Below are 17,035 nucleotides of genomic sequence, written 5' to 3' on the forward strand. Positions count from 1 at the left end.
GGTACGGAGCTTTGATCAGAGTGGATGATCACAACGAGTTACAAAACACCACCGAACGTTCTGCCTTTCGTGAAAGTCTTTCAAGCCTCGCGTTTGACACGAATATCGTGTCTAATTACAAGCACGTTAGTTCGGGACGATTGTTAAAGAACTGTGATACGTTTAGAGCCGACGATCGCGCGGCTACGGTAGGTGGGAACCATCGGGCAGAATCGTGCACAACGTTGGTGGCCGCCACCCGGGACACCAGACCTGGAGTCACCAGATTTCTTTGCTCTCTACTCGTTTGCAATTTCTATACTTATCGTTGACAAAATAAATTCTGACCTGATCATAACTGAAAGACTAATTATGTATGAAGAAGAGATAAATATAAAAATAAATGCTCGATTTTTAACAATTAACGATGCTCGAGAATACTAATTAAAAAGAAAGGAATTAATTATTAGTTATAAATAAACCAGTAATTATTTAATGAACTTCGTTTTTACTATTGGGATGATATCAAATTTGAGATGCAAAAATCATAAATGTATTCGTGTTGACGTCACGGATTATTAAATTAAAACTGGTTCAATGTAATACTAACGCTGGAGCGTCGGGTTTGAGTGAAATGACGTGTTAATTGCATGAAAAAATTGATAATTTTATCCATAGGTCAGCAATTAGAATAGCTTGAAATTATACCGAAATATCATAGCGGTGATATGCTGCACAACGACTGATGTAAATTATCTTAATTTATATACGTATGCATGAACGTCCCAATTATCTATGACATATATCTATTAATATTCGGTAAATATTGTACGTTCAATACGATTTTAACTATTTATGTAGTAGAAGACACAAGCAGAATATTATTTTCTCCGACAGGCCAACTGTTTGAGATGTTATAATCAATATTAAATATTCAGCAACTCTGCCATCACTTGTCACAGGAAGAAATTTCCCACGATCACTTATAAATAATTGAATGGCCCTTCAGTTTGTCAAGAATCAAACGCAAAAATAAAATTCACGTTTGTGCCAAATTGTGCGAAAGGACTATTGTCGTTTCAGAAATATTTGTTTCTTCCTAGTATCGATGTAGGGTAAAATTCGGTTAAATCCGATACATGTGAACATTTTGACGTGCGATACTAAAATTTGATAGAATTGCAAGACGAGACGCTTGGCCTCACGTGCTCGACGAACGCATCCTTCTCTGTCTCTCAAGGAAATAGAATATCGGAGCATCCCATGGGTAGAAAGGGTCGACGATGCACGTGGCACGCCGCGGCATACACCGTAGGCAACTCGCGTCCTTTTTCCCGCAGCGCACGAAAGTTAGAGACAATAGGTACGTGGGCGCAGCATCGCGAACCCTAACCTTAGGTGATCCCATATTCCGTTCTCTGCCTTCTCTCCCGTTTAAACGCTCTCCTCTGTCTCTCTTCTCGCCGATTCCTCTCTAACTCTTGTGTTAGGTCGCAGTCGGCGAGAAGCTATCTTCCTCCTCCTCTCCCCCTCGCCGCCTCATTGCGCGCCTTACCTCACCTGCACCTCCTCAGGTATTTCTCTTTATCTCCGGAGTGGCGAGAGTGCAGTTGTTGCGAAATCCCAGAAGTCTGCGCCCGCCATGCGCGCACGCTGCGCCATGCAGCCGCCACGAGTGCTATGCCACCGTACCGATGCAACCGAGGGAAGGAACTATCGGCTCCGAGGATCGTAACCCTTGGAAAAGCTTCGTGCCCGATCGGGATTCCAAGCGATTTCGAGACGATTCCCTTCACTTTGCATGGGAAATCAAGTGATCCGTAATTGACTTTAAGATTGGTATATCCTTCAAGACTTTTTGAGAAACTTCGTGAAAAGTCGTCGATGAAGTTTTGTACACGTACTTTGATAACGTAACAATTATGTAATAGCATCATAGTTCCCATGCAAAAATTAGTGTAAGTGGTTCGGATATTAAAAATCAGGCGAAGTAATAGCTAGACCAGTCGACGAAACGAGTTCTATTCTTGATCAGAGTTGCAAGTGTCTAGACGACTCCTGTCCTGCAAGTCGAATGCCCGAGTCGAAATTAGCTAAGTAGATGTTATTTATTTTCTTTATTTCTCTATGTGTAATCGTGCTCAAATAAGGAAAGTGGTGTTACTGTAGGTTCCAGGATCACGTATAAGAGAATCAACTATGTTTCACTCACAGGATTTTTACAGCCAGAGTTCTGATTTTTCTAAAGTTACAACTAGACATTTTTGCAGACCGAAATAGGACTGTAGTGTCAATCAAGGTGGCAGTGAAACTTTAGTGGAGCATTTGTCTCGATGCCGTGTCATAGTTAATTTCTTGTCGGTAGTCACGAATTTCTAATGCAGACTAAATTCAAGTGTGTTGCGAGTTCAGCCTTTCTTTCCTTCTCCCATCCTTGTTACGTAAACAGGCCGATTATTCGTTTTTTAAACCGCGTAATACGCCTTATTTGAAATATGTATTTCTTAGCCACAAATAATTCGATTATCGTTGATCGACTGCAATCTGGCAGGCTGGGACACAAGGGGTGGTGGCCGGGACCAACGAGTGCGAACCGCGGGAAAGCATTGTTGCGTATTAGATTTCAGGTTGGGAATACCTCGATCAAGCATTCCCAGACAAAGGATCTAGAACTGAAAGTCCACGCGATACAGACAGCAACCGCGAGATTATCATTCGTCCGTGTTATTGTTCTCCTAAAATCTATTAGAATACAGATTGCTCGGACGCTCCCCAAAATTCGTTTCTCACGAAGCCAAGCACCGGAGATTTAGTTTGTAAATATCTCATTGGAAATGCCACGACCGGGGAACAGATTTTAAAAGTTGCGCTCGAACGCTCTGCGGGGGTGTCTTGATCGAAACGAATCGATGATCCCCCGACCGATCACCGTTACGTTCCGCAAGATGCAATTGTGCAAAAGGTAACGATCGGTTTCCTTTCCGCGTGGAATGCCGCGGAGAAGGTGCATTCTGAGCGCACCCACCGAGTACGCGGCGCGAACCAACGTCGCTCGTCGCGCGACGCAACAAGGACAATGATACAGGCCGCGATGCAGAATATAGAGATCCTCTGACGTACGGAATGATTGTGCGGTATCGGTGGTAAGATTGCCATTGCCCCGTAGAAGAAGGAGCGAGGATGATCGCGATAAAGAAACAATCGAACCGCGTCTCGCCCACGGGTCCGCCAACATTCAATTGTGCCTTTTCCCTCTCTTTCATCGGTTGCTCGTTCCTTCTTCTCGAACCATAGAGACGTCGCGGTACTCTTAACGGTACAACCCCCGCAGAGAGTGGCCTAGCCAGTTTATTGTTCCAGACGATTCGAATGTTTTTCAGTTCGATAACAGGTAGGCCTGCCTTTTTTCATGACGTAAGCGCTAATGTAGTATTATCGAGAGTGGCAGGTTGAATATCGGGTAAGAAGAAGATGAAAGTTGACCGATGGGGCGGAAAAGGTAGAATCGTGGATGAGCAATGAAAGATTCAAGCGAATCCACGGTTTAGATGTAATCTCAGACGGGCGGGCTTGCTGTGTTACGCAATGTGGAAGCTAAAGCTAGACGATTGAATACAATAAAATATTGTCATTATGGCATGCACATTATTTCATTTTAAGACGGAAACGTAATACGGAGGGAAATGATGTGGAAGCAACAACACTTCCACGAGATATTGCATAGTGATTTCAAATTCAATGATGTAAAATTTAAAAAAAAAATACGCATAATAGTAGGATAGATGTTAATAATATTTTACCACCCTTCAAACTTTTTATATCATACTACGCAACACCCTTCGTGCAAACAACGTCCTTGTCTATGGAGAACAAGGGGAGGACAGGTGTCGAAACACCCCTTACTCCTCCGTGTAAACGGATCTATCAGTGCTCTAACGAGAAACGTCGATAGTTAAACGAAGGGGAACATTTTTCTTCGGCCTTCTAGTTGTTCTTCATCATTAAGTCTCGTCCCCGTCGTCGTACCCCGATGGCTCTTCCGCCGGCGATGAGACTTTCGAAATCGACTAGTCGCGTTCGATTCGTGCCACTCGCTCTCTGCTCACGGAGCATCGGCGTTTTCCGCGACGTGCAAAGGTCACCGCAACAGGCCGCGGTGCAGCTACGCTCTCGGGAAAGAAGACGCGAGTCACCGGCGCGTACTCTTACGAGGGGAGGTCAGGTAAGGTAAGTGGTAACCTGGGTCTTCCCTCTTGCCTCTCACCTTCGCGTTTTATGTTGCAAACTAGTACTCCTCTTTAGTAATAGTCGGCGGTACCGAGCGCACAAGCTTCTAGAAACCGTGTAAACACCCAAGGGAGTAGCGTCCGATCGTGTGGATTCGGTTAATTTTCTCTCAGTCGAAATTACTTCACTTCACATGAAACGTTCGCAACTCACACCTCGAAGTTTGTCAAGTAAAAAGAAAATAATTTACACGATCAATTTCGTCTATTCTTGAAATTCTTGTAAGATAAATAGAGAAATATTACAGAGCATGTAACATTTTATACATATAAAGCATTCGCGATGTTCTCAAGAGGATGCTTCACCCTCTCTCGATAATCGCACTCACTGTCTATTGGACAATGATAGGGTCGTGAAAGAGGGAGGATAAAAGTCGAAGGAGAAACGGAGCGATATCGCGATACAATCATCGCTCGTTGGAACGGCGATGAATCTGCATTATTCAAAGGCACAATGAACAGAATACTGTACACTATGGCAAGAAGCCTCTTGTACATACTGTGCAGGGTTGGCAGCATCATCCTAAGCTACGTCCTACACATTTTGCAACCCCCCGCTGACCAAACGTCACTTTTTATACCAATTATTGCGCCGATCGCCCTTCTTGGCATAAACAACGACTAGGATAGTCACTTTGATATGGTGTGAACGCGTGGGAACGCCTTCCAGGTTCATACATCGACGGCTTTTCTTTTCACTTATTCCCACGTTTCCGCAACAATGAATACATCGAATATTCGACCTTCGACAACGCATAAAAAATATCTCAATAAAAAAAATTACATTATGGACCCTGAGCTTTAGATAAGTTGTTCGTAAAAGTTCATTGTAAGAAGAAGGAGAAAACTACTGAAGTCCGCAATTATTAGATTTCAATTATGCGATTTCCACGAAAATTTCCACGTAGCAACATACACCATATAAGATATGAAACTCGCGTATCGTGTAGGATTGTTGATACCGGTGCAACAACTTTCTAGAGTATAGCGGAGCCAAAAAAGAGCAACCGATACCAACGATGGTGGGTGCATACGCAGGCTACCTGCTGACTCGGTGGTAACAGTTCCTTTGAGAATATCTAGCGTTACGCAATCGCCCCGCGATTGTGCATATTCAGCGTTTACGAAGCGGGACGGTCAGAATCGATTTTATAGAGAGAATTACTCGGAGGCATGTCGGAGGCCACGAGGCACCGTGCTCCAACCGGGCATACCTATCTGTCCGCGATTTTTCTGACCCGCGAGGATTCGATTTGTGTGACGCAATGCCTACGGCAGAATCTTCTCGCGCAAATTTTTCAAGCGGCCTTGTCGGGCACGATACACCCGCTTGCTTTCACACGCGATCGAAGCTACTCGTTTCGAGATCACCCTTTCCCCTAGCTACGACTTTATAGCTTTATGATCTTATGTTAGTTACGCAATTCTACCTAGAATTTAAAAAATCAGAAGACTACGCGAGCATTTCTCAGATGATGAATAAAAACATGAATATAATAGATAAATTTAAAAAATTAGTATGTAATAATAAAATGAAGGACATCGGAAGATCAATATACCCGGTTTGAAAGAATGATCTCAACAGGTGAGAAATACTTAATGGAAAATATTGAATGATAGCAGGCTGCCTTATATGAGGGAAGATAGTTGACGGGGTTCGTAACGTTTATTAGTTTCAACGAAAGTATTATTTATTCCAGCATATTTTAATACTAAAATGAACACTGGTAGATCCTAACGTATGTATGTATATTGAGATAGAAAATCATAACTGGGTCCGTTCATTCTTTTCTTCTCTTTCTCCCCGAGTAAGATGGTTCTTCTAGAAAATGCCAGTTTCCCCCTGCACGCAGCAACCGTTTATTGATTAATCGAGTTGTTGACTCCACGCTTGCAACGAGCTTCATCGAATGAGTCTTCCGATTGAATGGACAGAACGCGTAGGTAGATATACTTAGGGAAGGGACGCAGGTGCCTCCTTTGAAGCACACTTCCTCCTTTATATAATATGATTACGAGGTAAAACTAAATTTAAAGTACTGTCGATCAAGTCTTGCATGCGCTTCATGACTGACGACTCGCTGTTGCTTGTTCAGTTCTCTAAGAAAGACACGAATTGAGTGAGTTTGTACAACTGATCCTCCGTAAGGCAGACTTCACTAGCGAGGTTACTCTCTTCTTTTTCGATCTTCGAAGGCTGCACCATTGTGCCATCAACTGTCCACCCTCTTTCGATGGCAACCCGACGTGCTTCTTCCAACGTTAAACCAGTCATTGATGCAAACACAATTAAATCCAACGATGAGTAAGCCTTGGATATTAATGTGATTGCTCTTTCTCGAACGTTATCTGGAAAGAGTAAGTAGGCATTGATATCCATGCATCAAGAGCATTCCATGTGTGAAGCCCAAGTTATTTGAATGCTCCTTTCCTGAAGAAATTGATCAATATTGCGAGAAAATTTGAGAAAACAATTATTTTTTCATAAAAATGCGAGAAACTTCAACTGATCACAAATTTTTAAATAAATTTCATTCTTATAATTTTAGTTTATACAAAAATACACGTTTACAGATTAACTTATATTTTATTGACTGGTAATACTAACTTATACTAAATATACCTTTTAAGGCAGCCATAATGTCGGCAACGTCTTCGCTCCATTCTGTATTAAGGGCAACGTGAACTGCAGGCCAGTCTCTTTGCCACATGCGTTGCCCTACCACCCAGATCTGTGCGAGTTCGGAACTGCTGCCTTTGAGATCGCATGGTATCCGCTTCCATAGGTATTTGGCATTGCATCTGCGACGGCGATATTTCGATCAAATAAAATGGATCGAAATCGCGCTCGTGCATGTCTTAGAGGGAACGAATTTATTTCGTTGAAGAACTCTTACATTTAATATATGTGACAAGTTACATGTAAGAGACTCTATTGAACCAAATGAAGAAAAACATCGAACTTTTAAATAAGAATTGAGTTTCCAAGATATTGATATATCAAAAAGAGGTATCGAAATAAAGTAAATGTAATAGTATACTTAATGAGGGATAGATCATCCAGTTTGTATATGCACAATGTAGAAACTGATTCACAGTCATTCAAAGAAAACTGATTTGTTATAACAATACATAATTATGCTGCATGAAATACTGCACGAAACATAAATATCACAATTGATCACACAATGAACAATAAATATGCACATGTAAAGAAAAGATAAACATAATGAAATATAAGTATTAAAATATTGCATAGAAAAAAAACATTTTTCAAAGACAGATACAAAGTTAAGAATCACATCAACATAATATATAAATAATAAATAAGCAATACAAATATATCAAACATTGCCCTTCAATTATATACATTGAAATATATTTTAAATAAGTAATTTTTCATAAACATTCAAGGGGGAACAGAAAGGTAAAAAATAATGGTTTTGTACTCACAGATCATTCTGATAGAGGTATACAGCTAATAATTGAGCATACGTTTGCGCTGTTGCAATTCCACCGGGTGCCTGTAAATGAAAATGAGCATATGTATAAATTATTTATTAATGGTTCAATAAAACGATACGCGGAAATCGGCATAACCTATAACCAAATGTACCTCCAATTCGGCTTTTTCTAATTCATTAAGAAATTTGTCTACTTCGTTCAGTACCATGACTAAGCTTCGTTATTTCCACAATGAAAAGAACGATACAGAAACAATTCTGTTACAAATACTTAGCAACATTGAAATAGTAAGTGTCAAACAAGAGATCTAAACAGCTGAGAACCATCGAGGATCTCGAGGACTGACGGAACGGGCCGCACGCGCACCCGCGCACGCCACTTATAATTATTACAATTCACCGTGAGTGGCAGCACCTGATGGAGCTACCTTTTCGCATTGCAAATATATACATATATGTGTAACACATGTATGTATGCGTGTGGCTATAATACAATGTTGTTTAGTAGTGTTTCATGGTCCGTTACCGGCGTAATATTTCTGCTGTCACGACTGTCAGACTCGTATTATTGTTTGTGAACAGCTGTACGAATGAGTGTCGAATAGTCGAATAGAATAGTTGCATCACCGCGGAAAGTGCAAGCAAGCATAATGATTTGTTATTACTACTGACGCTGCTACTTTTACATTTCGGTACGACCGGCGAAGTAATATAAGCCTAACATGGCCACTGTTAAAGTAACCGAGCAGAAAGTCATTCTGTGCGGGGAATACGGTGTCGGAAAAACTTCGATATTTAGACGTTTTGCGAACAATACTTTTGTAGCGAGCAACGATCGAAAATCGACACTGGGTCTCGATAACATCGATAAAGAATATATTGTTGAAGACAGAAGAATACGAGTAATGTGTTTATATGTATATGTGTTCATGAACCTTGAAACTGAATTAAACGCGATTAATCATCTCAGTTTTCCAATGCATAAATTTGCATAGAACACTCTTACGCTTCGTATATTGATTAGATTATGTACAACTTCACGTATTCTTCTATCGAGTATTTATTTTCATCTCATGTTTTAGCTGCAATTATGGGATACTGGTGGAATGGAAAGAGTTGCATCGGTAACATCAAGCTATTACAAGTTCGCAGAAGCAGCTATCTTAGTTTTTGCATTAGATAATTCAACATCTTTCCATTTGTTATCACAGCATTTGCTTGATATTGTCACGTATGCTGAGAATGCAAAAATATTTCTTTGTGGAAACAAAAGTGACTTGGAAAGCACAGCTCCACAAGTTACAGATGCCGAAATGGAACAATTTTGGTAGTTTATTTTATACTACAAGTATACAGAATGTAAATGCATGTTGAGAAAAATTATACATATACTGTTCATTACAGTGAGCAATGTCACAATTTAATTTCTGGAATATATAAAACATCATGTAAAACTGGGGAAGGAATACATGAAATGTTTGAAGACATAGCACAGCATTTGGTAGAAGCCAATAGATCACGCATGGAATTGCATGAAATGGACAAAGACAGATTTAAAATCTCATATATTGACGAAGCTACTGATCCATCATGTTTGTGTTAAATGACAAAATACAAGCACTGATGCAGCATGTTTTATAACTTGGGTCGACTCAATACACAGCGATAAAGTGTGAAGAGAGAAGACACTTTTTTGTATCGAATAATTATAATGACAAGCTTTCCTATGAGGGAAAGTATAATGAAATAAAGAATAGTAGGAAAAGGGGAAATATCAATGAAATTTATATACTAATATAATCAAACCTTACATCATGAAAGCAGACGATTTTAAATAAACATTTATTACACGCTGAAAAGTATTTTGCTTAACGAGACGCTCTTCATGTGACTTACAGTCATCCTTATTGTACAATTCACTTTTGTCCAGACTCTATATAATTAGATCGTTAAGGGTGTTGTACCATAGTCATTAGTGCTGAGTCCATTTGATGGTTTTCAGGTCAATGCCCTCTTCAACCATTTCCCACAGTGGACTGCAAAATAAACGTTACTATTTATACATCATAATTAATATCTATTAAAAACCACTAATGTGTATATTTTTAATCACGATGAACGTCCAACATTGAATTTGTACTCTCTGTTTGTTACAACTACATCTGTTTTCATATATCGAAAATTACGTAAAATAAGCTGTCTTTTCATACCAAATAAATAAATAAATCATAACTGAGCAAGATGTACCTCATTTCTCGAAGTCTTTTAACATGTCGTATCGTATTTTCGGCGGTAAAATCAATTTCCTTGAGCGTTGTAAAACGACCAATCCCGAACCTAAGGAAATAAACAACTATTAAAATATAGAATTAATTTGAATTTAATATCACATAGGACGCAAAACTTGCCTAATACTGGAATGTGCTAGATCCTCTGATGCTCCAATAGCTCGTAAAACATAACTGGGTTCCAAACTTGCACTAGTACACGCGGAGCCGCTGCTCAAAGCAATATTCTTTAAAGCCATTAATAAAGATTCCCCTTCTACATACGCAAAGGACAAATTCACACATCCAGGATACCAAGCTACTTCATCTCCATTTCGTATAACATGCGGCAGATCTGTCATTATTTTTTCGATCAAACGATTCGACAGCATTGTGATATACCTATGATCGTACTAGGAGACAGAAAACCGTAATGAAATTCATTGCAGTAGTATGTACAGATAATATAAATATTTTATACTTAAAATTACCTCCATTTCTACTTGTGCTAAATCACAAGCTGCTCCTAAGCCAACTGCTAAAGGTGCCGGCACAGTACCGCTCCTCATACCTCTTTCTTGACCACCACCGCTTTGGATCGCTTCTAAACGTACTCTTGGTCTTCTCCTTACGTATAATGCTCCGATTCCTTCGAATTATATGAATAATAATTAGAGAGTAAGAATAAATGATGTATGACACGTACCTTTAGGACCATATATTTTGTGACCACTAATAGACATCAGATCAATATTCATAGCGTTGACATCTATTGGAATTTTGCCAATTGCTTGAGCTGCATCTGTGTGGAAAAATACTTTCTTCTTCCTAAAAAAAATCAATGTTGCTGAACACAATTCCTTCCTCCTTGTGTCAGCGAATACGCTCGTCTCACCTTACCTACAAATGGCACCAATTTCAGCAATTGGTTGCTTGACACCAATCTCATTATTTACCATCATGATAGAAACTAAAGAAGTAGTTGGTTTAATTGCATCCTCTAATTGATTAAGATCGATAAGGCCATTTGGATTTACTGGAATATATGTTACTTCAAACCCTTCTGACTGTAAGGCTCTACAGGAATCTAATACACATTTATGCTCCTATATTAACAAAAGTCTGAATGTAAAAGTGAATATATAACATCATATACACAATTAAAAGTCCAATGTCATACTATCTGAGTTGTCACAATATGATTCTTTTTCCCCTTGTAGAACCTTGCAACACCTTTCACAGCTATGTTATTACATTCTGTCGCACCAGATGTAAATATGATTTCCTTCTTATCTGCACCTATCAAATTTGCTACTTGCTATTACAGAAATATTTGATTACAAGCACATCAAGAACACGATTAGTTTTAACAAAATGAAGTCAATCATAATATTAACTTTACGAGCATCTTCAACAGCTGCTTCTGTTTCCCATCCATACATATGAGTTCTGGAATGTGGATTTCCATAATAAGTTGTTAGGTAGGGCATCATTTTATCTAGCACTCGTGGATCCTAGATAATTAGAAGGAACTTAAATTTAAATATTAAGTTCTATGATACAATATATCAGGTCATGTTTACCATTGGAGTAGTTGATTGGGCATCCAAATAAATAGCTCTGCCTTCTACAGGACCTTTTTTATATTCATCCGAGATGACAGCTACAAATCAAACATTGTTCGTCTACAAAAATTAACGAAATATCCAAGTTGCATGAAATCTTCAATGCTTACATTCATATTCTGTGATTTCGGATAAATTCTGACTACCGGTGTGCACTACACGACATTCCTTGACGCGATTCAATGTAGACAAAAAGCTTCTTGCCGGTCGAAACATGTTCGTTTTTATAAAAACACTTTTTACATAAAATCCTCACAATTTCCTGAACAGGGCATGTTACAACCTAACCGCTACCACTACTCAAGTTGTAACGTTGTTTTTAACTATGTACCCTGCAGATACTTTTGATATTGTCTGTATGAATGATATTTATCGAATTTACACGTTTCTAGAGATTCGAAAATTGTTCATTTACTTATTTATACGTTTAAGGCTTTTATATCACTACACCAGCAACTACTACATAAAATGATGCAACATTCTATTCGCAATGTTGTCTGTACATGTAAGTATAGGTAGCACGGGTAGCACATTATAACATACTTTGTTACACCCCATTTGACACCATCCCAAAGATATGGAATACTTACACATTTAAAATTCAAGAATATTTGTTATCTTTAATTTAATTATTTATTGTTCGTTTTCCAAGGAAATGAATGAATTAAAATGTTTTGAATATGACTAACTACGGGTGCAACCTATCTATATAGTAGAAACGCGGGTAAAAAGGTCTGGCGAAATATTATGAATATTAGATGCCCTTTAATTTGCAAAAAGCATGTATTAATTAACGAATGAAGTACCTCACCACTTTTTAGGGAAACCTAAAGTTATAAAAGTATATGATTCGCATTTGAATAAATTAGTGCGGTTGTTGAAAAACATTAATCTATATTAAGTACAATAGGTGTGAAAATCATTTTCATGGTTTAGTGTCCCCAAAATTACAAAAGATAATTTAATTTGCGCGTAAACAATACGCGCGTAGTAAATGTAAAATAGAAGTTACATTTAGTAATAATAAATCACATTACGTTCATGCAGACAGACAATGTTAAATGGATGACGAGATATAAAACATACAGAAATAATCACAATCGTAAAATACTGATGAGTCTAGCTAATCTACTGACGATCTTTTGATAGGTTTAATGAATCGCCGATATCATTAGCCTGTGATTGTTTTTTGTGTGTAGTCATGTCCAATGTACCACTATATTCAGATTTAGGTATAGATAAATCCTCAGTTCCTTGATAGTCGTTTGATCGACTATGCTTCGCGTTATCGTGCTGAACGTCCAGTTTCATGCGGTCGGTCGAATAATCCTCTGGGGCTGTTGAAAAGTTTCTGCAAGGTTCTGAAGATCCGGTTGATATTTTGAACGGTGACTGTATAGTATCAATCATACTGAAATCGCCTGATTTGCGTTCGTTTCCTTCGATGTCTCTCGCTGGAGAGATCTTACCCATTTGACCGAAGAGATTCGCGATATTACGCATGTATGTGGACGGTGACAGTGACGACGTTCTCGCAAAATCTGGAATAGGAAATCCAGAGAGTTTCGCTAAATCCGTGGTGGAAAAATTAGCCAATTTTGACAAATCCGAGAACTTCGAAATTTGTTGCGTTATATCAGCCAAAGGGAAATCGGGTGTTGCTGACGATCGCGTTTTGTTAACACCCGTATCCGCTCCAAGAGACACTTTCGAAAAATCAGCAGGTGCAAAATCATAATCGCATTTAGTATTTTTCACAGAAACTGTAAGTTCTCCGGATTGGAAGCTAGGCATCATTTCTGATGACGACATATGTTGTTTTGATGAAGAATTCCCATCTTTTAATTGCGTAATAGATGCGCTATCCGTAGCTAGAATATCTTTTTTAATACTGTCTCTAGAAGTGGATGGTTGCATAACGTAAGGTTTCGATGTAGGAGTAATTATAGCACCATCGGGCTTGAAGTTCACAGGCGTAAGGAAGACAGGCGCGTTATTAGGTGGAAGACCAATTCCTGCTGGAACCGATGAGACAAGTGAATCGGAGACTGGCGGTACCAATGGGAATTTCATAGCGAGAACTTCAGGTGTTGATCCATCCTCTGTACCAGGACAAATCATTTCTCTAATTACATCCCAGTATGAACCATTCGATCTGTTACGACCGGGTAACTTGGACGCTAAAGAACACTTAAGATATCGCATTTTATTATTGCTTATAGTTCTAAGTCATGCTTCATACACTTACCCTTAAACGTTCAAGATAGGTCGTATTATTATTAAAATTGGCAGTAAAGTCAATACCTCCTTCACTTCTATAATATTCTATACTCCTTCTCTACAGAAACAAGTATTTAACAATCCATATTAAGTTCTGTTTGCATAATTATTATTCTATAATAAGAAAACAGTACGAAACGTACAATTTCTTCTAATGTATCTTGAGAAAGAAAATGCTCTTGAGATAATGTGTAACTTAGAAGCATTGGTCTCGGGTATTCATGAGGCCGATTTTCTGGCGGTGGTAAAGACCAAAAAACGTTAAAATTCGACTCATAACAACTACCATCTGTATTGTAAGGAGCTGTAATAAAAAATGTTCGTATGTATTTTAATCAGAGCATTTTATGTAATAAATAGTAGTTCATGGACAGATCCTTACAGCAGATCAAACCCACGCATGGTGTGTAACAATTATCAATAGGTCCTTTCATTTTAATCTGATAATCCAATTGGGAATCAACATCCCTAAGAGAAGGGGAAGCATGAGATCTGGGATGAGAATGATACCATCCAACTAATGTTACTCGCTTCCATTCCATAGCCCTTGCGATTTCAGCTTCAACTGCAGCTGCAGCTGATTTATCCTTACCAGAGTATCGACATGGAAAGGCAGTTGTGATTGATAGATCTAATATTTTAAATGAAATAATATTTAATAACTAAAAGTGTAACGTTTGTATTAAGCATTGCGAAAGGTATTTACTATGCGAATTAATGTCCCAATGACCACCTAGGTAGCCACAAACTTCTTTATCTGTTAAATGACAATGTAAATCCACCAATAAGGCTGCTGTAGTTGTTATAGTAACTAGAAAGGGTTGTATTTTTCCAAGTGTGCTAAACGAAGTCAATTCTACCATCGTGCTCATATCCCTGAAACATAAACAATCATATATTTATCTAATCGATAGATTTTTATGTAGTATTCTCTTACATTGCAGGGCTCCTTATCCCAAGATTAGCATGCTTTACAGGAACCCTCACGACTTGTACTGGAGGATTTGCTTGGACCTTCTCCAGACTTTCCTCCATAGGCTCTGCGCTTGTCATTTCCATGTTTGCCTATTTAGTTCTTAGAGAACTTATAGATTGTCGAGCATCAAACCATGATTACTGATTATAAAATATGTTGCACTGAACACCCGTATTATACCATTTATAATTAAGATCACTTTAAACTATGTGTTGTCATACTATGTGCATGTTTATTATCGTTAGAATTGTACTGAGTTTCCAAATTCACGACGAGAAAACGGTACTGAAGTTTTAATTAAAAATATACAATTACAAAACCATAAATTAATAATATAAATAACTTTTTTTTATTTGAAAATTTGGCCCGTTTACAGTCACTGACTACGTGTAGCCACCTAGTGAAGAAATAGTAAACTAAGGCAGGCTTATAAAACAAAAATTCAAAATTCTTCCTTTGGAATTTTCTCTATTGTCTAATTGTGAAACTCATTGTAAAAAGTGACGTGTCTCATCGATCGGAATTATTTCAATTATTGCAGGTAAGTTAAATGATTTTTTAACTTAAGAAATATCTAAAGTAAAAATACTTAATGTATCAGATCGAGGTATAAGTACTGAGAGTAGGTTGGTATTAAAACAATTTTCATAGATTATCAAGTCAATGAAATGGTTTATTTACAATGTATGATTAGATGAATATTTGGCGTGTACAATATATTTCGTTCGTGGTTAAATTGAAAAACGTATTACAAAAGACGAAATGACGCATTTTCTTATCAATAAATAAGTGAGCAACGATAATAATAAGGCACCTCTCAATTCCTAATGAGTATTTTATGTTCCTACAATAGGAAGGTATTACAAAATTTATGCTACGTATTGCATTGGTATAAAAGTATTCAAAAATAGAGTCGTTCGTTCTGTTATTTAAAATGAAGTCATAAATATTAAGTAAAAAAATACTAATACTGTGTGCAATATTGCAATTGGTTCGTTTGATTATTGCTACAGCACTACAAGTATACTACTCTAAAAATATTACTTTTGCGCACATTATGGAAGTTTTATATTGGCACAAAATTATACTACATCTATCTGAGAGATTCTACATTCTCTGGTCTGGCTCCTGGCAATAATCATAAATAGGTATCTCTGGTGGCTCTTCTATTATGAGTTTAGGGGCACAACTTCTTGTTGCTACTACTATGCACAATGTTACTGCTGAAGCAGCAGCGACATGCCAAGAAAATATGAGAGCAACACCTTCTGGAAGTATTGGCATTGTGTGGTATACACGTACAACGTGTGCTATCCAACCACCATGGAGCAGGGTCATACATGCCCTTAAAAGTTTCAGTTCTGGCCACACAAGTTCTAAAATAATAACCATAGATGTTGTCCATACTATGAAAGTCAAAATTCTATCGACCAATGCATTGCTTCCGATACTGCCCCATGAGAAAAGAAAGCCTTCTATGAAGAAACTTTGAGCAAGAGCTAATTTCACTAATCCTTCACTTACATTATGAGGGAAATAAAAATTGAGAACATCGACTAGACCAGAGAATGCAAAGAACAAATAGATTGTAGCAAGCACAACTTTGGGAGAAACGGCTCCCGCTTCTTCCAGACCACCGGTCACAGTACCCGCTAATCCTACAGCAGTAGCTATCAGTTTTAAGCTACCTTCCACAGGATGCCCACTTATAAGTTTCTGACATTTTTCTATGAGTCTTAGTCCTTTCGTGACATGCGAATTATCTCTGGGTCTCAGTGATACCCAATACTTGGCATATTCATAACACCATTTTATACCAAAGGCATAAAATATTAATCCAATCAGAATTCGAGGCAAGTTGTTATCCATGAGGTATATGAGAAATTGACTTTTTATCCCTTAACAGTAGTATGTAAATTACATAAAATCCGTAAGGAGTACAGATACTGAAATAATACAATTTTGATGAACATTGGATTACGAAATTGGATAGTCAAATATTTCTTGATACTTACTTATAATATATCGATACGTATACTTAATTTAATCCTTAATCATATGAGACTACCCCCTGGATTGTTCCTAGATATCAAATGTCAGCGTAGTAACACGTACCAGCAAAAAAGGCCAATGATTTTAATAGACTAACTTAGGTCCA

At 38.1% G+C, this 17,035-nt stretch overlaps 5 protein-coding genes across 5 annotated transcripts; 1 reads left to right on the forward strand and 4 right to left on the reverse strand.

Annotated features, from left to right (window-relative positions):
- Nucleotides 1-5,912: 5,912 nt before the first annotated feature.
- On the reverse strand, nucleotides 5,913-8,071 carry CSN8 (COP9 signalosome subunit 8). Its single transcript, XM_018034800.2, has 4 exons — nucleotides 7,882-8,071; nucleotides 7,719-7,789; nucleotides 6,889-7,067; nucleotides 5,913-6,614 (listed from the first exon to the last, which is right to left on the reverse strand). The coding sequence occupies exons 1-4, from the start codon at nucleotides 7,936-7,938 to the stop codon at nucleotides 6,358-6,360; spliced, it is 564 nt and encodes a 187-aa protein (XP_017890289.1). The 5' UTR covers nucleotides 7,939-8,071; the 3' UTR covers nucleotides 5,913-6,357.
- A 116-nt stretch (nucleotides 8,072-8,187) lies between these two features.
- RabX6 (RAS oncogene family member RabX6) lies at nucleotides 8,188-9,966 on the forward strand. Its single transcript, XM_018034862.2, has 3 exons — nucleotides 8,188-8,631; nucleotides 8,812-9,056; nucleotides 9,134-9,966. The coding sequence occupies exons 1-3, from the start codon at nucleotides 8,452-8,454 to the stop codon at nucleotides 9,330-9,332; spliced, it is 624 nt and encodes a 207-aa protein (XP_017890351.1). The 5' UTR covers nucleotides 8,188-8,451; the 3' UTR covers nucleotides 9,333-9,966.
- Nucleotides 9,555-12,265, reverse strand: Nfs1 (Nfs1 cysteine desulfurase). Its single transcript, XM_018034859.2, has 10 exons — nucleotides 11,732-12,265; nucleotides 11,580-11,659; nucleotides 11,394-11,510; nucleotides 11,177-11,314; nucleotides 10,897-11,102; nucleotides 10,703-10,824; nucleotides 10,488-10,645; nucleotides 10,138-10,409; nucleotides 9,977-10,066; nucleotides 9,555-9,765 (listed from the first exon to the last, which is right to left on the reverse strand). Exons 1-10 carry the CDS (start codon nucleotides 11,835-11,837, stop codon nucleotides 9,702-9,704), a joined length of 1,353 nt encoding a protein of 450 aa, XP_017890348.1. The 5' UTR covers nucleotides 11,838-12,265; the 3' UTR covers nucleotides 9,555-9,701.
- A 99-nt stretch (nucleotides 12,266-12,364) lies between these two features.
- Nucleotides 12,365-15,429, reverse strand: LOC108631128 (uncharacterized). The gene is made up of 6 exons (XM_018034858.2): nucleotides 14,839-15,429; nucleotides 14,608-14,777; nucleotides 14,284-14,532; nucleotides 14,045-14,205; nucleotides 13,870-13,959; nucleotides 12,365-13,811 (listed from the first exon to the last, which is right to left on the reverse strand). The coding sequence occupies exons 1-6, from the start codon at nucleotides 14,958-14,960 to the stop codon at nucleotides 12,750-12,752; spliced, it is 1,854 nt and encodes a 617-aa protein (XP_017890347.1). The 5' UTR covers nucleotides 14,961-15,429; the 3' UTR covers nucleotides 12,365-12,749.
- A 100-nt stretch (nucleotides 15,430-15,529) lies between these two features.
- Nucleotides 15,530-17,029, reverse strand: LOC108631130 (transmembrane protein 45B). The gene is made up of 2 exons (XM_018034860.2): nucleotides 16,893-17,029; nucleotides 15,530-16,823 (listed from the first exon to the last, which is right to left on the reverse strand). Exon 2 carries the CDS (start codon nucleotides 16,744-16,746, stop codon nucleotides 15,985-15,987), a length of 762 nt encoding a protein of 253 aa, XP_017890349.1. The 5' UTR covers nucleotides 16,747-16,823; nucleotides 16,893-17,029; the 3' UTR covers nucleotides 15,530-15,984.
- Between the last annotated feature and the right edge of the window lie 6 nt (nucleotides 17,030-17,035).

The sequence above is a fragment of the Ceratina calcarata genome, unplaced genomic scaffold, assembly GCF_001652005.2.
Source record: "Ceratina calcarata isolate Rehan_Ccalc_2016 unplaced genomic scaffold, ASM165200v1 scaffold81, whole genome shotgun sequence".
Classification (NCBI taxonomy): domain Eukaryota; kingdom Metazoa; phylum Arthropoda; class Insecta; order Hymenoptera; family Apidae; genus Ceratina; species Ceratina calcarata.